General features: G+C 43.7%; 1 protein-coding gene across 1 annotated transcript in view; it reads left to right on the top strand.

Annotated features, from left to right (window-relative positions):
• The first annotated feature begins 449 nt into the window (after positions 1–449).
• fat1b (FAT atypical cadherin 1b) overlaps positions 450–20,231 on the top strand; it is a 42,617-nt gene continuing 22,835 nt past the window's right edge. The window contains exons 1-14 of the mRNA XM_024428862.2: positions 450–3,701; positions 4,100–4,218; positions 4,357–4,452; positions 4,549–4,648; positions 6,523–6,584; positions 6,726–7,094; positions 8,676–8,886; positions 10,033–10,172; positions 12,884–13,159; positions 13,973–14,183; positions 14,354–18,409; positions 18,541–18,737; positions 19,151–19,304; positions 19,438–19,671. Of these exons, the coding sequence (XP_024284630.1) occupies positions 467–3,701; positions 4,100–4,218; positions 4,357–4,452; positions 4,549–4,648; positions 6,523–6,584; positions 6,726–7,094; positions 8,676–8,886; positions 10,033–10,172; positions 12,884–13,159; positions 13,973–14,183; positions 14,354–18,409; positions 18,541–18,737; positions 19,151–19,304; positions 19,438–19,671 (9,460 nt within the window). The 5' untranslated portion in view covers positions 450–466. The remainder of the gene's footprint in view (positions 3,702–4,099; positions 4,219–4,356; positions 4,453–4,548; positions 4,649–6,522; positions 6,585–6,725; positions 7,095–8,675; positions 8,887–10,032; positions 10,173–12,883; positions 13,160–13,972; positions 14,184–14,353; positions 18,410–18,540; positions 18,738–19,150; positions 19,305–19,437; positions 19,672–20,231) is intronic.

Here is a 20,231-nt window from a genome sequence, read left to right as displayed (position 1 = left end):
TCTGTTATAAATTATGCATTTGCTTAAAAATCTTACTTGAGAAGTGGATTAATTGAAAAAGCCTATTGACAATAATTTACAGTAGGCTATTTATAGTCTTCCTCTCAAATGATCTCAAGTGTAGCTTGCAACAGAACAATTCTAGTTGACTTGTGTTATGCCTGTTAGAGAGAGTGCCTGCGTGTGAGTGCTCTATTATCCTACATTTAGACATTTTTGTCATTTAGCAGACGGATCTTACCCAGAGCGATTTACTGTCGGCCGTGGGATTTATTTAAGATACTCTTGAAATGTTTAATTGGATTTGGGGATTTGGTTTAAGTTGGCAGCATACCTAAGCATAGTAGTTCTCAAAACATACATCCAACTGCAATTTATTCACACTTGAGTCATTATTATTTTTTTATTTTTAGGAACTATGTTGATATACGATGCCAACATGGGAAAGCTCTTCACGGCAATTGTTATGCAGATCTTATGGAGTTGCTCAGGAATACCTGGACAGCAGACATCACCATTTCAATTTACACAAACAGTATACAATACCACTATATATGAAAACTCAGCTGCTAAAAGCTATGTAGAATGCCCAATTAAAATGGGAACATACATCACAGACCCATCCTGGGACATTCAATACAAAATAGAATCTGGAGATGGAGAGCTTTTATTCAAGGCTGAAGAATATGTACTGGGAGACTTCAGTTTCCTGCGAATTAGGACCAAAGGAGGCAGCTCTGCTATACTCAACAGGGAAGTGAAGGAGCACTACTCACTGAGAGTCAAAGCACTAAAATGGAGCACCAACGCTGTCGCTCAAACAAGAGTTCAAGTGCGAGTTCTGGACACCAATGATCTCCGGCCTCTTTTCTCACCAACCTCCTACACTGTTTCCGTGCCTGAACACGCTGACATCAGAACTAGCATTGTGAGAGTCACCGCCACCGATGCCGACGTCGGCTCAAATGCAGAGTACTATTTCAGCTTGGGAGGAGAACACACCCACATGTTTGCCATTCATCCTACCAGTGGGGTGATTACTCTCATGGCCAGGCTGGATTACGCTGAGCGGAGGCTGTTTGAGATGGATGTCTTGGCTGTAGATCGGGGCATGAAACTCTATGGGAGCAGTAGCTTCAGCAGCACAGCCAAGCTGACGGTCAGGGTACTGCAGGCCAATGACCACGCTCCCGTCCTCACAGCTGTTCCCTTAGCTCCATCAGCCACAGACACTGACCCTACATATGCTCTAGTAACCGTGGAAGACAATGATCAAGGGCCTAATGGTGAGATAGCATCACTGAGTATAGTAGCTGGGGACCCACTCCAGCAGTTTAGGGCAGTGAAAACCAGCCCTGGTGGAAAAGAATACAGGGTCAAAGCCATTAAGGATGTGGACTGGGATAGTTGTCCGTTTGGATGCAATCTTACACTACAGGCCGAGGATAAAGGTAGCCCACCACAGTTCTCCTCCGCTGAAGTCATTAGAGTGAGATCCCCACGTGTTGATGTAAGGGCTCCTACATTTGAAAAAAACATTTACAGAGTCAACCTGACAGAATTTTCCCCGCCCAACACTTCTGTTGTAATGGTGAGAGCTATGCCAAATCACCCCATGTTGAAATACTCCATCAAATACCCCAAGATCCAACAAATCACTCACCCTTTCACTATTAATTCAAACACAGGCTTGATAACAACAACTGCAGCTATCCAAGCTGACTGTGCCAGCAAGTATGACTTTGAGGTGATTATTAATAACCAAGAACAAGCATCAACCAGGGTGGTCATCAACGTGATTGATGTAAATAATAATGCACCGGTTTTTCAGCAAACGTCCTACAAAGGCAATGTCAATGAAAATGTACCAGTGGGGACCAGCATCCTCACGGTCAGTGCCAGCGACATGGATGAAGGAGAGAATGGTTACGTTACTTACACCATCGCCAATGTAAACCCACCACAACCTTTTACCATAGATTACTTCACAGGTGTCATCAGCACTGCCAGGGAATTGGACTATGAAAAGATGCCAAGGGTTTACAACCTCCGAGTCAGAGCTTCAGATTGGGGCTCTCCTTTCCGTCGTGAAGTGGAGACTCCAGTTTCTATTACACTCAACAACCTTAATGACAATGAGCCCTTGTTTGAGAAGGTTGACTGTGAAGTGAGCTTACCAAGATACTACAGGGTGGGTGAGCAGATAGTCGCGGTGTCTGCTATCGATGCAGACGACATGGAAGGGGTTCAGCATGTAGTCATAGATGGTAACAGCCTTGGTCTTTTTGACTTGACACCAGACACTGGGCTGTTATCACTCAAGTTGCCCTTACATGACGGCGAGGCTGCAAGGTTGTCCTTCCACTCCTTACAAATTAGTGCCAACGATGGGGAGACATCAAGTAAGCCAATGTTTGTGAACATCACAGTCCTGTCTGGTTCAGGAGCCGTCTTTGAAAAGTGTGTGGATACAGGAGTGGTTGGGCGTATGGCTGAGAAGCTGCTTCTTGGCACCATGCCACACTCTCAAAGAGAAGATCATTTTGAGGACATTCATTCAATCAATAATTATTTTCCTCACTTTGTGGACTCTACTCCTAAGGTCATTGAGGTTAAAGAGGACCTACAAGTTGGGACGAGGATAGCTCATCTAAGTGCCATAGACGCAGACCATGGCTTCAGTGGAACATTGATGTTTGTGATATCGGGAGGAGATGTTGAGAGTCGTTTCATGATTGAAATGGACACGGGTTGGCTAAAGATTATGGAGCCATTAGACAGAGAAATAATGGATCAATATACTCTCAACATCACTGTGTATGATCTGGGAACACCACAGCGGTCAGCGTCACATGTCTTACAGATCAATGTCCTGGATTCAAATGACAACAGCCCAAACTTCCTCCAGAGTAGCTACTCTGTATCGATAAGGGAGGATACAGACGTAGGAACAGCTGTCATTCAGGTTGATGCCACAGATAAAGATTCAGGGGCCAACAGAATCATCAGGTATTCATTGATGGCTGAGTCTGATCACTTTGTCATAGATGACCAGACGGGAGTGGTGAAGGTTAAAAGTCCATTGGACCGGGAGCTACACCCAACTATTATCCTAAAAGTTGTGGCCTGTGATCAGGCAGTTGATGAACCTCAGATGGTTTCTACAGTATCTCTGAAGATAGTGTTAGAGGATGTCAATGACAACCCTCCTAGGTTTTTCCCCCTCCACCAGCGCGTGAAGGTGCGGGAGGACCTCCCGCTAGGGGCGGTGGTGGTCTGGCTACAGGCCCATGACCCTGACCAAGGTCAGTCTGGGCAGGTCCGTTTCAGCCTGCTGGACAATGGAGATGGAGACTTTGATGTTGATAAAACAAACGGTGCTGTTCGTATATTAAGGACCCTGGACTTTGAGAGGAGACAGGTGTATAACCTGACAGCCAGAGCCAAGGATAAAGGGAAACCTGAGTCGTTGTCCTGCACATGTTTTATTGAAGTCTACGTAGTAGATGTGGATGAGAATCTGCACCAGCCTCGGTTTGCCTCCTTTGTGGATAAGGGAAGTGTGAGAGAAGACGCTCCTATTGGCACAACTATAATGACAGTTACAGCACAAGACAATGACCAAGGTAGAGCTGGAGAAATACGCTATTCTATAAGGGACGGATCAGGCCTCGGAGTATTCACCATAGATGAAGAGAGTGGTAAGAGATTTCTTCTTTTTAAAATGATAACCTTTAAACCTAACCCTGCTATAGCATTGAAATGTACTATATATTGCATGTTGTAACCAGGTGAATGCAAAAATGGTCTTCATATATTTTCTTGTTTGGATAAAACATTTGTCCCTTTAGGCCAACACAACCCGTTATCACTGAGGTATTTAAAATCGGGTTATTCTTGAACTTACTTTGCATTTTCAATTATGTTTTTGACTTATATCTGGACTTTCATCCTGTAATGTTTGCTATGTAAAGTAGAGAGCACAGAGCTGGGATCTCGAGCCATGTGTGAGACCAGTTCCCAGTGATGCCTTGCTCAGTGGAAGCTCATCCCAAACTGTGACTGACATGAAACATGCTTCTTCTCTTTCTCCTCACAGGTGTCATACAGACACAGGAGCTTTTAGACCATGAGACCACCAATCATTACTGGCTGACTATCTATGGCACCGACCTAGCTGTGGTGCCTCAGTCGTCCTTTATGGAGGTCTACATTGAGGTTAGTTTATTGTTGGATTGTGTTATTTTTTGTCCATGTCTTTCTTTTTTATTTATCTTAATACACATGTAGCACTTTGCGATTGTTTTTCAATGACATTTGTGTTCCAAATCAAATGTATGATTATTTATTATTCAGGTTGAAGATGTCAACGACAACGCACCACAGACCTCCGAGCCAGTCTATTATCCTGAGGTCATGGAGAATTCCCCCAAGGATGTATCTGTTATCCAGGTCCATACTTCTAGACGTACTTTTAAAGAAGCACTTTTATAAACTTCCACTGTCCTCCGAGAGTTGCTGAATGTTCTCTCCCCTTCTGTTATCCAGGTGGAGGCGGTGGACCCTGACTCTGGGAACAGTGACCAGTTCGACTATAAGATAACCAGCGGGAACCCACAGGGATTCTTCAGCATCGACCACCAGACAGGTGCAATCCTAAACACTATTCATGCATTTTTACAGTGGTTCTTCCTTTAAAAGTTGCGGTGTACTGCAGCACAGATAGCGGGGTACCGCAGAATTCTATGGCACGTTATTTAAGTGTCAGCCATTGTTGCCAGAATGACGCAATTTACCACAATCTGCCACGGTCCACCACAAACGGTCGCGGCATAAGCTCAAAACTTTTGAAAGAAGAACCTCACTATGCTTTGTATTGTTACACACTGATCTTTGTGTGAGACTGTCCTATTGCGTCATCATGTTTAACTGATTTTAGCCAAAGTGTTGTACTTTTCGTTATACTGTAAACCATTTGATGTCATAACAAGCGCCACATCCCTGAAAAGTTTTGCACAGTAGGCTAATTTAAACATGAACATTTTCAGTTTGCATAGACATCTCACTGAGTACGAACTCTTCTCATGGAAGCGCTCCTGTTATGCAAAGTTTTATGGCAGCACTCCCTGTAAAGTAAATCTAACATTGCTAGTCCAGTGTAGAGATAGTGTTGCTGACTGTCCAGCATATATCTCTGTGTTTCATGTCATCTGGGTGAGCCTGGTCAAATATCGGTGCTTGTTTAGCCAACTCCTTTTAATGTCATGAAACAGTCAGAGGACTTGGCTAATGCAAATACAGATCTGGGACCAGGCTAGAGCTTGATGGCCACACCATGTCATTTAGTTTATTTCTAACACTAGACTATTTTCTGTTGTGTCCATGAGAAAGCCCTTGTGCACACAGCCAACAGGGTTTACTGACCATGAGAAAGCCCTTGTGCACTCAGCCAATAGGGTTTACTGACCATGAAAAAGCCCTTGTGCACCCAGCCAACAGGGTTTACTGACCATGAAAAAGCCCTTTCACTGTAAATCAACCAGCTTCATACCGCTCCCCAATGGAACCCTATTCCCTATATCGTGCACTTACTTTTGGCCAGAGCTCTGATCAAAAGGAGTGCACTATGTAGGTAATAGGGTGCCATTTGGGACAGGGACTATATCAGGTTGAGAACAATGTCAGCGTTTTTACCAAAAAAGACCCTGTGGAGAACAGATCCAACCAAGTAGGAAATGGATTCCTTCTCTAACAACTTCCAGACATTGCTACTGTAGTCTGTAGACCTATAATAGGTTACCTATCCTTAGCTACAGTATTAGAATATATTTTCCCTCTGATACAGTAAATATTGGCTTGTTTCTTTATACTATAACTGTTGAGAAGAATAAGTTACTTCCATTATGTCATTATTTAGTTACTTCATTGTTAATTCAAGTAGCAATCAAGAACCTTCCCAGCCCTATGTTGTGGTGGACTTTCCCCCTGCATAACTAACATAATGCTATGCTATCAACAGGCTTGGCTTACAAAATTTATTTTTTCCCACTGCTAATCATACATAGCACACAAAACAGCCATCGTTTATGTGGTTTCACTGGGCAAGTGGACTCCACATTTAACCTAACAAGCATCCCGTTAAGTCTTGGGAAAAAACAGTTTTCCTTTCCTCAGAATATGGCACAAACTTGTTGTATTGGAAGTGGTTAATTTCTTTGGGCTTATGTGCATGAATTTGTGTATAAAACCTGTGTTTATTGCCCAGTTTTTAAGGACCATATATAAAGTAGAACATGTCTGAAGGTCTATTCCAGCTCCTCAGAGCTGGGTGGAGCTACATGTACTGGGTACAAGACACAAACATTCTATGCCTCTGAAACATACCCATGTTCATTTGCCTTTGAATAACATTAACCCACATTATCAGTGATGCAAATGGGAGTTTTGCAAGAACACAGGAGTATCTTACATGTAGATCATGACTGTATTAATACAGTCTGTGTTTGATATCTGACCTGACAGGTTTGGTGACAACCACTTCCAGAAAACTGGACAGAGAGCAGCAAGAGGAACATACACTGGAGGTGAACCATCTTTTATACGTAGCATCATCCTATTGGACGTTCTGGAAATCAATATCCAATTAATCAAAATATGAATATCTAACATCCTGTAAAGTGACACCTAATGTTTGCTTGACCCTTCCCCTCCTTCCTCACTCCCAGATCACAGTAACAGACAAGGGCGTGCCAGCCAGGTCCACAGCTGTCCGGGTGGTGGTGAGGGTGCAGGATGAGAACGACAACACCCCACAGTTCCTGGAGAAGATCTATAAGTTCCAGCTCCCAGAGAGGGACAGGTCAGACAGGGACAGGTCAAATGGAGACAGGGAGAGACCAACAGAGAGGAGGGGGGTTGCTAAGAGCGAGCCAATCTACAGAGTGATCGCCTCTGACAGAGACACGGGCCCCAACGCTGAGGTGTCCTACAGCATCGAGGGGGGAGACGAGCAGGGGAGGTTCTTCATCGAACCCCAAACTGGCCATGTGTTCTCCAGAGAGGTTGTCTCGGCAGGACAGCATGCCATCCTTACAGTAAGTCTGTACAGCTTGCTACAGTAGCTACTGTGGTATTACATCTGTTTAGCAATGAAATGTATTCAATTATCTATCATATTTATATAGCCATTCAGCACCAGCCTGCAGCTTCAAACTTTGTGTTTAAATATGAACTAGGTAAAGACATGCAATATGTATGCTCAACATGTGTATTAAGTCTGCTCAACATGCTACTGATGTATAACATGTGTATTAAGTCTGCTCAGCATGCTACTGATGTATAACATGTGTATTAAGTCTGCTCAGCATGCTACTGATGTATAACATGTGTATTAAGTCTGCTCAGCATGCTACTGATGTATAACATGTGTATTAAGTCTGCTCAGCATGCTACTGATGTATAACATGTGTATTAAGTCTGCTCAACATGCTACTGATGTATAACATGTGTATTAAGTCTGCTCAGCATGCTACTGATGTATAACATGTGTATTAAGTCTGCTCAGCATGCTACTGATGTATAACATGTGTATTAAGTCTACTCAGCATGCTACTGATGTATAACATGTGTATTAAGTCTGCTCAGCATGCTACTGATGTATAACATGTGTATTAAGTCTGCTCAACATGCTACTGATGTATAACATGTGTATTAAGTCTGCTCAGCATGCTACTGATGTATAACATGTGTATTAAGTCTGCTCAGCATGCTACTGATGTATAACATGTGTATTAAGTCTGCTCAGCATGCTACTGATGTATAACATGTGTATTAAGTCTGCTCAGCATGCTACTGATGTATAACATGTGTATTAAGTCTACTCAGCATGCTACTGATGTATAACATGTGTATTAAGTCTGCTCAGCATGCTACTGATGTATAACATGTGTATTAAGTCTACTCAGCATGCTACTGATGTATAACATGTGTATTAAGTCTGCTCAGCATGCTACTGATGTATAACATCTGTATTAAGTCTGCTCAACATGCTACTGATGTATAACGTGTATTAATTCTGCCAACATGCTACTGATGTATAACATGTGTATTAAGTCTGCTCAGCATGCTACTGATGTATAACATGTGTATTAAGTCTGCTCAGCATGCTACTGATGTATAACATGTGTATTAAGTCTGCTCAGCATGCTACTGATGTATAACATGTGTATTAAGTCTGCTCAGCATGCTACTGATGTATAACATGTGTATTAAGTCTGCTCAGCATGCTACTAATGTATAACATGTGTATTAAGTCTGCTCAACATGCTACTGATGTATAACATGTGTATTAAGTCTGCTCAGCATGCTACTAATGTATAACATGTGTATTAATTCTGCCAACATGCTACTGATGTATAACATGTGTATTAAGTCTGCTCAGCATGCTACTAATGTATAACATGTGTATTAATTCTGCCAACATGCTACTGATGTATAACATGTGTATTAATTCTGCTCAACATGCTACTGATGTATAACATGTGTATTAATTCTGCTCAACATGCTACTGATGTATAACATGTATTATGTCCATTTAGCACAAGGCAGCACCTTAAGTATTTCTGTTAATAACCCAGTTATTATCCCTTGCTCTCCCATGTTGTGCCGTTGCCCAGATTAAAGTGGTGGACAACGGGAGACCCCAAAGGTCCTCAACCTGTCGGCTGCACATTGAGTGGATCGTGAGGCCTGAGCCCTCCTCTGAGCCCTTGGTGTTTGAAGAGACCTCCCTCGTCTTCTCTGTCATGGAGACTGACCCAGTGGCTCACATGGTGGGGGTCATCTCCACCCAACCCATAGCCGCACCTGTCTGGTTCCAAATCACAGGTAACCAGTAACACACATTAGTGTTTCCAGACTCACCTGTCTGGTTCCAAATCACCGGTAACCAGTAACACACATTTGTTTTTCCAGACTCACCTGTCTGGTTCCAAATCACCGGTAGCCAGTAACACACATTAATGTTTCCAGACTCACCTGTCTGGTTCCAAATCACCGGTAACCAGTAACACATATTTGTTTTTCCAGACTCACCTGTCTGGTTCCAAATCACCGGTAACCAGTAACACACATTTGTTTTTCCAGACTCACCTGTCTGCATCAAAATTACAGGAACCCAGAACATTAATCATTTCCCATGCAGAAAATGTGTGAATGTGTGTTACTATTGTTGATGTCAGCATTATTCTGTAAAAACTTGAGCTGCTATGTTGAAGTCTTTAGGCTTAATTTCCCAAAGGTTTGCTAGGTAACAGCCCATGTCAGAAATAAGGTTTGCTAGATAACAACCCCTGTTAGAAGTAAGGCTTGCTAGGTAACAACCCCTGTTAGAAGTAAGGCTTGCTAGATAACAACCCCTGTTAGTAGTAAGGCTTGCTAGATAACAACCCCTGTTAGAAGTAAGGCTTGCTAGATAACAACCCGTTAGACGTCATTCACTTCTCTTTCTCTTTACCTCTTCTCCTGCACTAATTAACTGTCCTACAACTGACAACTTGATCTCTCTTCTGTTCTGCTCCTCCGTTCAAACTCTCCTCTTTCTCTCACCCTCTGCGGATTTCTCTTTAATTGGCAAGGAGACATGCACGCTAAAGAAGTGTTTCACATCGCTCAAATGGCTTGCGACTTGACGTGTACTACAGAAGGTATCTGCTGCAGAGATTACCCAGATCTTATTATCTACCTCCTGTTCTTTGTTAGGCTTTGTGATGCTTTCTCAGAATGCCCAACTTGTACAGATTTCATAGAAAAATGTAACATGGTTGATTAAATAAAATTGTGTATGTCTATTCTTGACATTTGTCCACTCTCTTGTGGTGTTGTTATCAAATAGAATAAGATTAAATAGGATTATATGGGTTTACTCTTAAGCATAGAAGACAATGCATCCAAAAAAAGCTCTATGTGTCTCCTGTTGAGAGAAAGGGAAACGTTAATTTAATCCACTGTCACTTCTCATTACGCTGATAACAGGTGGCAACGCTGACAGCCGCTTCGATGTAGGCAAGGGCAGTGGAACCGTCATTTTAGCCAAACCCCTCCATGCAGAACCAAAATCAAATTACAGCCTGACAGTGGAGGCAACAGATGGAAACAGATACATCAGCACCCAGGTAATTCACGACACTGAAAAACACAGGACTGAATATATTTTTTTCCAGATAACTCCTACCATGCTAGCATCCAGGGAATGCCGTTGTCTTGTCACACTGCCGAATGACAAATGAGTTGGCTGTTGGATTTTTATGTACATCTTCCAACGTATTTTAAATGATTCAGAGATATTGTAAAGCAGGGGTTGGCAACAGGCCCGTAAAGGGATTATTTAGGGGCAATGTTTTTAGTAAAAAAATTTAAATTTAGAATGAAAGTATTCCAATGAATAAAAAAGAGACGTGATGGTGTTCAATGTAATTGTCACGTTCGCTGGAATAATTATCGGACCAAGCTGCAGCGCGATATGGTTTCCACATATTATTTATTAGAAAAGCAACAAAAGAACATAGAAAGAACGAAACAAACAACGAACCGTAACAAAGAGGTGTAACATACACTAACTCAAAACAATATCTCATAAAACACAGGTGGAAAAAATGCTACTTAAATATGATCCCCAATTAGAGACAACGATAGCCAGCTGCCTCTAATTGGGAATCATACCAAACACCAACATAGAAAAACTAAACTAGAACCCCACATAGAAAAGAATAACTAGAAAACCCCTCAGACACGCCCTGACCTACTTTACCATAGAAAAACAAAGGCTCTCTATGGTCAGGGCGTGACAGTAATTAAGGTATGAAATGACTATTTTCAAATAAAAACTATTTTTGGGCTTAGTTGTGGTCAATTTGCAGTGTACAAATTATTGTAATTATGTTGCGTCCCTCCGACCATCTGCCCACGGCTGAGTCTATACTTAACAAAAATATAAACGCAGCATGCAACATTCTCAAATATTTTACTGAGTTATCAGTCAATTAAAATAAATTCATTAGGTCCTAATCTATGAATTTCACATGACTAGGCAGGGGTGCAGCCATCGGTATGCCTGGGAAGGCATATGCCCACCTACTTGTGAGCCAGGTCCACCCACTGGGGAGCCAGGCCCAGCCAATCAGAATTATTTTTCCCCTACCAAAAGGGCCTTATTACAGACAAAAATACTCCTCAGCTTCATCGGCTGTCCGGGTGGCTGGTCTCAGATCCTGCAGGTGAAGCCGGATGTGGAGGTCCTGGGCTGGTTCCATGTGGTTGTGAGGCCGGTTGTACATACTGCCAAATTCTCTAAAATTACATTGGGAGGCGGCTTATGGTAGAGAAATTAACATTAAATTCTCTGGCAACAGCTCTAGTGGACATTCCTGCAGTCAGCATGCCAATTGCATGCTCCTTCAAACCTTGAGTCATTGATGGCATTGTGTTGTGTGACAAAACTGCACATTTTAGAGTGGCCTTTTATTGTCCCCAGTGTAAGGTGCACCTGTACAATGATCATGCTGTTTAATCAGCTTCTTGATATGCCACACCTGTCAGGTGGATGGATTATCTTGGCAAAGGAGAAATTCTCACTAACAGGGATGTAAACAAATGTTAGAGAAATAAGCTTTTTGTGCATAGGAACATTTCTGGGATCTTTTATTTCAGCTAATGAAACATTGGACCAACACTACATGTTGCATTTATATTTTTGTTCAGGATAGTTGTAAAATGTTAAATGCAATACATCGGTGATGACTGACATTTAGGGAATCAAAAAGAAGCAGCACTAGCTATAATGTTGTAGGCCTTAGGCTGCGACCTTGTAAGACATTTCATATACTGCACACATTACCTTGAGACGAAGGCAATTTTATCTAGGTATAGTTTGTGTTGAGTGATCTGCACCAAATACATATACCTCCTTGTTCCTATAGCCACAACATCCTCAAGCTGTCCATGTGTGCTTGTTGTTGGTGGAGGATTTGTAGGTGTTTGTGCACAGAAATGGCAGGCATCACCATGACCTGGTCTGGGGTGAAGTGATTGGTTAGACTAGACAGGGAATGACATTCACTGTTTTGTTATGGTTCAGTCTCAGTTTCAGTGTCTCTGGTTCCAGAGAAATTCCACCATGAAATGATAATCATGAGCTGCATACTAAATCGAACCCTATTCCTTATTATAGTAGTGCACTACATTAGGGATAGGCTGTCATCTGGGATGCACACATGGCCTTCATATGGTTTTAAAGGTCCAGGTTTAGAGAATTGTTTACCCAAGCGGTTTTATTGCAATCTAGGCATCTGCCAAACACTATAATTTCTTCATTTGTTTGTTTGTAGAGACTTTTTCTCTAAAAAGCACATTTATTTATGGCAATTTCTACCTCAGTTTAATTTCTACCATATGTTCCTGCACATAATGCTGTTGAGTCACTTCTCTTTCCCCTCTTATGTGGGTTCATGGAGTATGGAACTAATGTTGAAAATAGCTACAGTACCAAAATATTGGACATTCAAACAGGATCTTAGAAGTGAACACTTTTAGTGCTGACTCCACTCAGGAAACAAGGGAAGACTATTTTAAATATAAAAGTGTAATGCATGACAGCAATGAAGATGTCCACACTTAAAGCTGACTGATAAGTTAATTTGCAAGATGTTGGAAATCGGTGCAACAAATACTTACACAGAAATGCATGACAGCAATTAATATGTAATGCATACTGTTATTTTCATTTGCATACTGTTGTAACTAAATGCATTTTGAAACAAACAGCCTCTTTTCAATTTGCAGTATGTTGGAAATTGGTGCAACACATACACAGTCTTCATTTACCTAGGTGTTCATCAAAGTGATTGACACCAACAACCACCAGCCCCAGTTCTCTCAGCCCCAGTATGAGGTCAGCATCCCAGAGGACACAGCACCAGAAACAGGCATTCTGCAGCTCAGTGCCACAGACAGAGACCAGAGGAACAAGCTAACCTTCACTCTGCTGAGCAGCACTGATCTCTTCAGCCAGAGGAGGTTCAGGCTGGACCCTGGGACGGGACAGCTCTACACCACAGAACCACTGGACCACGAGGTCATGAACAAACACACCCTCACTGTCATGGTAAGACAACATGAGAGATCTACCGCCACACCCTTACTGTCATGGTAAGACGACATGAGGGATCTACCGTCACACACTCACTGTCATGGTAAGACAACATGAGGGATCTACTGCCACACCCTTACTGTCATGGTAAGATGACATGAGGGATCTACCGCCACACCCTTACTGTCATGAAAAGACGACATGATGGATCTACCACCACACACTCACTGTCATGGTAAGACGACATGAGGGATCTACCGTCACACACTCACTGTCATGGTAAGACGACATGAGGGATCTACCGCCACGCCCTCACTGTCATGGTAAGACGACATGAGGGCTCTACCACCACGCCCTCACTGTCATGGTAAGACGACATGAGGGCTCTACCGCCACACCCTCACTGTCATAGTAAGACAAAACTAGGTATTTAATTTGGCTGTGTCCCAGATGGCACCCTATTCCCTTTATAGTGCACTACTTTTGACCATGGCCCACAAAAGTAGTGCACTATATAGGGAGGAGGGTGCTATTATTTGGAACGCACAATGAGTCATGTATCACTCATAACACGCAAATCAAGCTGATAAACAAGCCTTTCAAATCAGATCAAATCAAGATGACAAACAAGCCTTTCAGATCAAATCAAGCGGACAAACAAAACTTTCAAATCAAGCGGATAAACAGGCCTTTCTGTGTCACTGTGTGGATGTCTTGGTTGATGTTTTGTTTGAGAAACAGGCCTGTAGGAATAACTGGTACAGTGTAGCACCTACCCATGTGTGATATAATGTCTTATATGAGTACTGTGATCCATGTGTTTTCCAGGTGTGTGATGATTGTGTGCCTGTAAAGCGTAACCTGGTCAGAGTGATAGTTAACGTGGAGGACACCAATGATAACACCCCCTGGTTCACCAGCCCCCGGTACTCAGGCCAGGTGTTTGAGTCAGCTGCTGTGGGAACGGCTGTACTTCAAGTTACTGCTCAGGACCGAGACAGAGGAAGCAATGCAGAGATCAGCTACATCATAGAGTCAGGTACAGTACTGTTCCTACCACACTGTTGAAACCATGACTCTCTGTGTACCATGACTTTTTAGTCTTTGACTATTAATTAATAACTACAGTACACCAGACTGTATAATAACAATCCATGCTGTTACTAATATCTTTGCTTTTTACTATCTTTTGGTGTTTTCCCTTCACAGGGAACGAGGACAACTCGTTTGCTATCGACCTAGTCCTGGGGACCATTACAGTGGCTAAGGAGCTAGATCGTGATGACAAGAGTCAGTTTGAGCTGGCTGTAAAGGCGTCAGACAGAGGAGCGCCTCCACTGAGTGCGGTGACAACAGTACGTATAGCTGTCACTGTGCCAGATAACGCCAGGCCCAGGTTCCCTGAGGAGGAGATCTCAGCTGTTATCAGTGAGACAGCCCCTGTAGGGAGCTTAGTTACTCTGCTCTCTGCCTCCAGTCACTCTTCTGTCCTCTACCAGATCAGAGAGGGAAATGTCAATAACGCCTTCGATATCAATCCAACCTCTGGAGTTGTTGTCACTCAGAGGCTGTTGGACTATGAGAGTGTGTCTTCATATAGACTGACAGTGCAGGCCACCAACATGGCAGAGATGGTGAACTATGTTACAGTCCTTATTCACCTCAGAGATGAGAATGACAACAGTCCAGTGTTCACACAGACAGAGTTCAGAGGAGTTGTCAGTGAGTCCGCCCCTGTTAACAGTGTGGTGCTAACCAATGGAAGGTCTCCTCTGGTTATCCAAGCCACTGATGCTGACAGTGATCTGAATGGCAGGCTGGTCTACCAGATTGTAGAGCCCTATGCCCTTGAATACTTCGCCATTGACTCCAGCACCGGAGCCATTCGCACTGTCACTGGCCTGGATTATGAGCAGAGGTCAGAGTTCAACTTCACTGTGCAGGTCCATGACAGTGGAAAGCCAAAACTTTTCTCTGAGATCATAGCCTATGTCACCATCCACATCACTGATGTCAATGATTGCCCCCCAACATTCAGCCAAGACGTGTTTGAGACGTCTGTCATAGTGCCAACCTACAGTGGAGTGAAGGTGATTTCTATAAACGCCACTGATCTGGATTCAGGAGCTGGTTCCAAACTACTGTTCTCTATCTCAGATGGAAACATAGGAGGTCAATTCATGATTGATCCCAAGTCAGGCGTTATTTCTGTTTTGAATCCAGCCCAGTTGCGAAATGGGTACGAGTTGACAGTCGGAGTGTCTGATGGGAAGTTCACCAAGACTGCCATGGTCAAAATTAACATAAGAGAGAATCAGAACAAAGATCTGGCGTTTGCCAAGGACCTGTATACTGTCTCTCTACCAGAGAACTCATCTGAGAGGAAAACTCTGGCTGTGGTGACTGCTGCGAGAAAAAGGTTAAACGAACCTCTGTTTTACACCATCCTGAACCCACAGGGGAGGTTTGAAATTGGACACACCTCTGGTGTGCTGTTTACGACTGGAGTACCTTTCGATCGAGAGGAACAGGATACATTTAAGATCGTTGTGGAGGTGAGGAAGGAACACAGATCCTCAGGGGTGGCTCATGCTCTTGTGGTGGTGACCATTGAAGATGTAAATGACAATGAGCCTGTGTTCGTGGGACTCCCCTACTCAGCCCTGGTGCAGTTAGATTCAGCAGTGGGTCAGGTTGTCAGGCAGATAACCACAGTGGATAAAGACATTGGTAGGAATGCTGAGATCAAATACCAGCTGAAAGAAGACTGGGGATATTTTCAGATCAGCCCCTCAGGGGAAATCTCACTCAAAGGGACCGTTCACCCAAAAGACGTTGACACTAAGTTTGCAATCAGCGTCATCGCTAAAGACAGAGGGGACCCATCTCTCTCGGCAACAGTGGAGGTGGCTGTGACAGTGGTGAGCAAAGCCGTACCTGTGTTTGAAAAATCATCCTATGACATAGTTATACCAGAGGATGTTCCATTAGACACCTCCATTGTGAAGATCCAGGCCAATGCTTCAGAGGGACCAAGGACTGTCTATAGCATATCAAAGGGAGACCCTTTAGGTCAGTTCTCCATTAGTTTCATCACTGGTGTCTTCCATGTTGTACAGCCGTTGGACTACGAGACCCACCCAGCATACAGACTTAGTATCCGAGCCTCAGACTCACTTACAGGGGCTCACTCTGAAGTTTTCCTTGACATTATCTTGGAGGACGTCAATGATAATGCACCGACTTTCAAAGAGAGGTTATATGAGGCTAGTGTGTCTGAGTTGGCTGACATTGACTCGTCAGTGTTACAGGTGTCTGCTACAGACTCAGACTCGGGCAACAACAAAGTGCTGTTTTACCAGTTAGTGGAGGAGGTGGGTGGCTCAGAATACTTCACCATTGACCAAGACAGTGGGGTGATCATGACCTCTGGCCTGTTAGACTTTGAGGTGGGACCACAACATAGGTTGGTGGTCAGAGCTGTGGATGGGGGTGTCCCTGCCCAATCCAGTGAGGTCCAGGTCATCATCTCAGTGACAGACATCAATGACAACCCACCAGTCTTCACACAGCATCTGTATAAGGCTATGGTCAGCCAGCTGGCCCAAAGGGGTCATTTTGTAGCCTGTGTGAGGACCTCTGATGCTGACCTGTCAGACACTGACCGCCTGGAGTACTCCCTACTCTCTGGCAATGAGGACTCCAGCTTCACCATAGACGGAAAGAGTGGAGCGATTGTCATATCGAAATACCGCAAGCTGAACAGGGAGACACTCTACAACCTCAGTGTGTCTGTGTCTGATGGGCTTTATAGTAGTGTATGTAATGTACAGGTCACAGTGGTCACTTCTAACCTCCACAGCCCCTCTTTCTCCCACACTGACTCTGTTGTAGAGCTGTTGGAGAACTCACCTGTTGGCACGTTGGTCACTCAAGTCACAGCTACCGATAAAGATCTTGGAGTGTATGGCAAGGTGACATATTACATAGTGAATGATGTCGCAAAGAACAAATTCACTATCAATGAAAATGGGGAGATTTTTACTGTGGAAAGCTTAGACAGAGAAAATGTAATCAGTAACCTAATCTCTATTAGTCTGATGGCTAAAGATGGAGGGGGAAAGCTAGGCTTCACCTCTGTCAACGTGATCCTGACTGATGTTAACGATAACGCTCCTCAGTTCAGGGCAGCAGAATACAAAGCCAATATTCCCAGGGATGTCTCTGAAGGAACTGTCATAGTCAGAGTTACTGCTGTGGACGCAGATGAAGGCAGCAATGCTGACATCACTTACACTGTACAATCTGAGGTGGGAGGTTTTGACATACATCCTCTCAATGGTGATATAATTGCCAAAAATAATTTTACAGCCTATAAAAATGACCTCTTTTCCTTTTATGTGAGTGCTATAGATGCTGGAGATCCACCGAAAAAAACTTTGGTGCCAGTATATATCAGACTACTGCCCAAGGAGGTGACCGTGCCAAAACTAGTTGAGTTACAGAAGAGATGGTCAGTCAGTGAGGGTCTTCCTATAGGTTCTGAGATTGATGTCATCCAAGAGAGTGAGCAGCTTTTGATATACAACCTTGTTAAAGGCAGCACCCCTGAGAGCAACCAAGACCAAGTCTTCGTTGTCAACACAGACACAGGGAAGCTCAAACTAGCCAAACGTCTTGACTTTGAAACCACTAAATGGTACCTGCTGACTCTGCAGGCACAGGGCGAACTAGAGGACATTGATGTGATTACTACTGCCCAACTCCATATTCAGGTACAGGACGTCAACGATAACAGTCCACAGTTTGAATCGGACTCTTACAGATCATTTGTTGTTGAGAACCTACCTAAAGGGACCTCAGTGATTCAGGTGAAAGCTACTGATCTAGACTCAGGATTGAACGGCCAGGTTACCTACAGTCTGGACCAGTATCAAAACTCTGTAGATGTCCTGGGGATGTTTGCTGTGGATGAAGAGTCAGGGTGGGTCACAACCCTGAAGGAGCTGGACCGGGAGCAGCAGGACCGGTACTCAGTAGCAGTACTGGCTACAGACAGAGGGCTTGACGGGAGGCTGAATACCGCTGCCACAGTGGAGGTGACGGTGGTAGACGTCAATGACAATCCTATGCACTTCACGGCAGAGGTGTTCAGGGCCAGCGTCAGTGAGGACATCCCCGTTCCTAGCAGGGCCATAACAGTCCTGAGGACCATCGACAGAGACTCTGAAGACCTCAACAAGCCAATCTGCTGTTTCATCACAGGTACTCTAGCTGGCTTGAGTAAACAGATTGTCTTTGAATTACAGAATGTTACAGGGATGTTTCAGTTGCTTTGGATAATTTTGCAAAATTGTTTGTTACCCTGAATGTTAAATGTATTTTGCCTCTCCCAGGAGGTGATCCACGGGCTCAGTTTGACCTGGAGCACTCTCAGGGAGAGTGGAGGGTGGTGGTGAGGAGAACTCTGGACAGGGAGGAGAGGGACAGTTACCTCCTGAACGTCACTGCTTCCGATGGAACGTCTGTGACCACAGCCACTGTGGAGATCAGTGTCCTCGATGCAAATGACAACAGTCCTGTCTGTGAGAGGGTAAGGGTTGGGCAGTACAACACGACAACAGTCCTGTCTGTGAGAGGGTAAGGGTTGGGCAGTACAAAACGACAACAGTCCTGTCTGTGAGAGGGTAAGGGTTGGGCAGTACAACACAACAACAGTCCTGTCTGTGAGAGGGTAAGGGTTGGGCAGTACAACACAACAACAGTCCTGTCTGTGAGAGGGTAAGGGTTGGGCAGTACAAAACGACAACAGTCCTGTCTGTGAGAGGGTAAGGGTTGGGCAGTAGAAAGGCACTTAGAGAACATACTGTAACAGAGTGAAAGTACTTTTAAACAAAATGACCCTACGAAGTTTCTATGTAATATGAAGTCCAAAAGTTTCTATGTATTTTGTTGAGTTTCTTACAGAGTTGTTTACCTCATGTAACGCCCATGACTCCTCTACAGGCTCTCTATGCCCAGACAGTCCCTGAGAACTCTCCTGAAGGGAGGCTGGTCCTGCAAGTCTCTGCCATTGATGCAGACATCCAATCCAACGCTCAGATCTCGTACACTCTCTCTGGAGATGGGGCTGATTACTTTAGCATTGAATCAGACACAGGTACTGTATATCAATCAAACATATAATCATCATGTTTGGTGAAAATTGTTCACCAAATGTTACTAGTAAATGTTCTAGGAGTGGAGCCTGTAGAACCTAAGACGTAGTTGTCTGTGCTGTGTGTTTTCTGAAGGCCGGCTGAGAACCCTGTTGCCGTTGGACCGTGAGGAGAGGGATGTGTACAGTCTATTGGTACAAGCGGATGACGGAGGACAGCGTTACTGCCAGGCTAATGTGGTGATAACAGTGGGAGATGTCAACGATAACGCTCCTGGGTTCACAGCTGACCCCTACCCTGTCACGGTCTTTGAGAACACTGAGATAAACACGTATGTGGCACGGCTACAGGCCACTGATCTGGATGCAGGTAAGAGGCATTAACTTACCAAAAAGTATTCATAAGATATATCCTGTTATTAGACAGAGCTAATTTCATAAATGCGCGACAATATCACGATTTACAAGATCAAATAGAATAGATATGCTGATGTAATGAATAAAGAGCCTTGAGAAAAGTCCTAATTCACATTCAAAATAAATGGTTGGTGTGGTATACCTTTTGAAGTAAGTCTTGCAGAAGTTTCCAAAGTCATAAGCAAGCGCTGGTTGCTCTTTGTTGCAAGTAATCAATTATGTAGTAAGACAGAGAATGAGGTCTGTGCTTTATCCTGGTATTAACGGAAGACACACACACATAGAAACACAAAATAACACGGCCCAGGCTGATGGAATTATTCAACTGGAAAAAGATTGCTTTGATGATAAGCTGACAATGTTATTTAGTCTGTTATTGACAGTAGTCCTTTCCTCTTAACAGTTAACAGTCAAGCCCAAATATTCCTCGAAATCAAATTAAACACCGGCAAGCTGTGTAAATAATATTTCCTCTCCAACCAAGCAACAGGAAAACAACAACAAAAGAATGAA

Source organism: Oncorhynchus tshawytscha, linkage group LG08 (assembly GCF_018296145.1).
Source record: "Oncorhynchus tshawytscha isolate Ot180627B linkage group LG08, Otsh_v2.0, whole genome shotgun sequence".
NCBI classification, from domain to species: Eukaryota; Metazoa; Chordata; class Actinopteri; order Salmoniformes; family Salmonidae; genus Oncorhynchus; species Oncorhynchus tshawytscha.
This window is presented reverse-complemented; position numbering and strand designations above follow the sequence as displayed.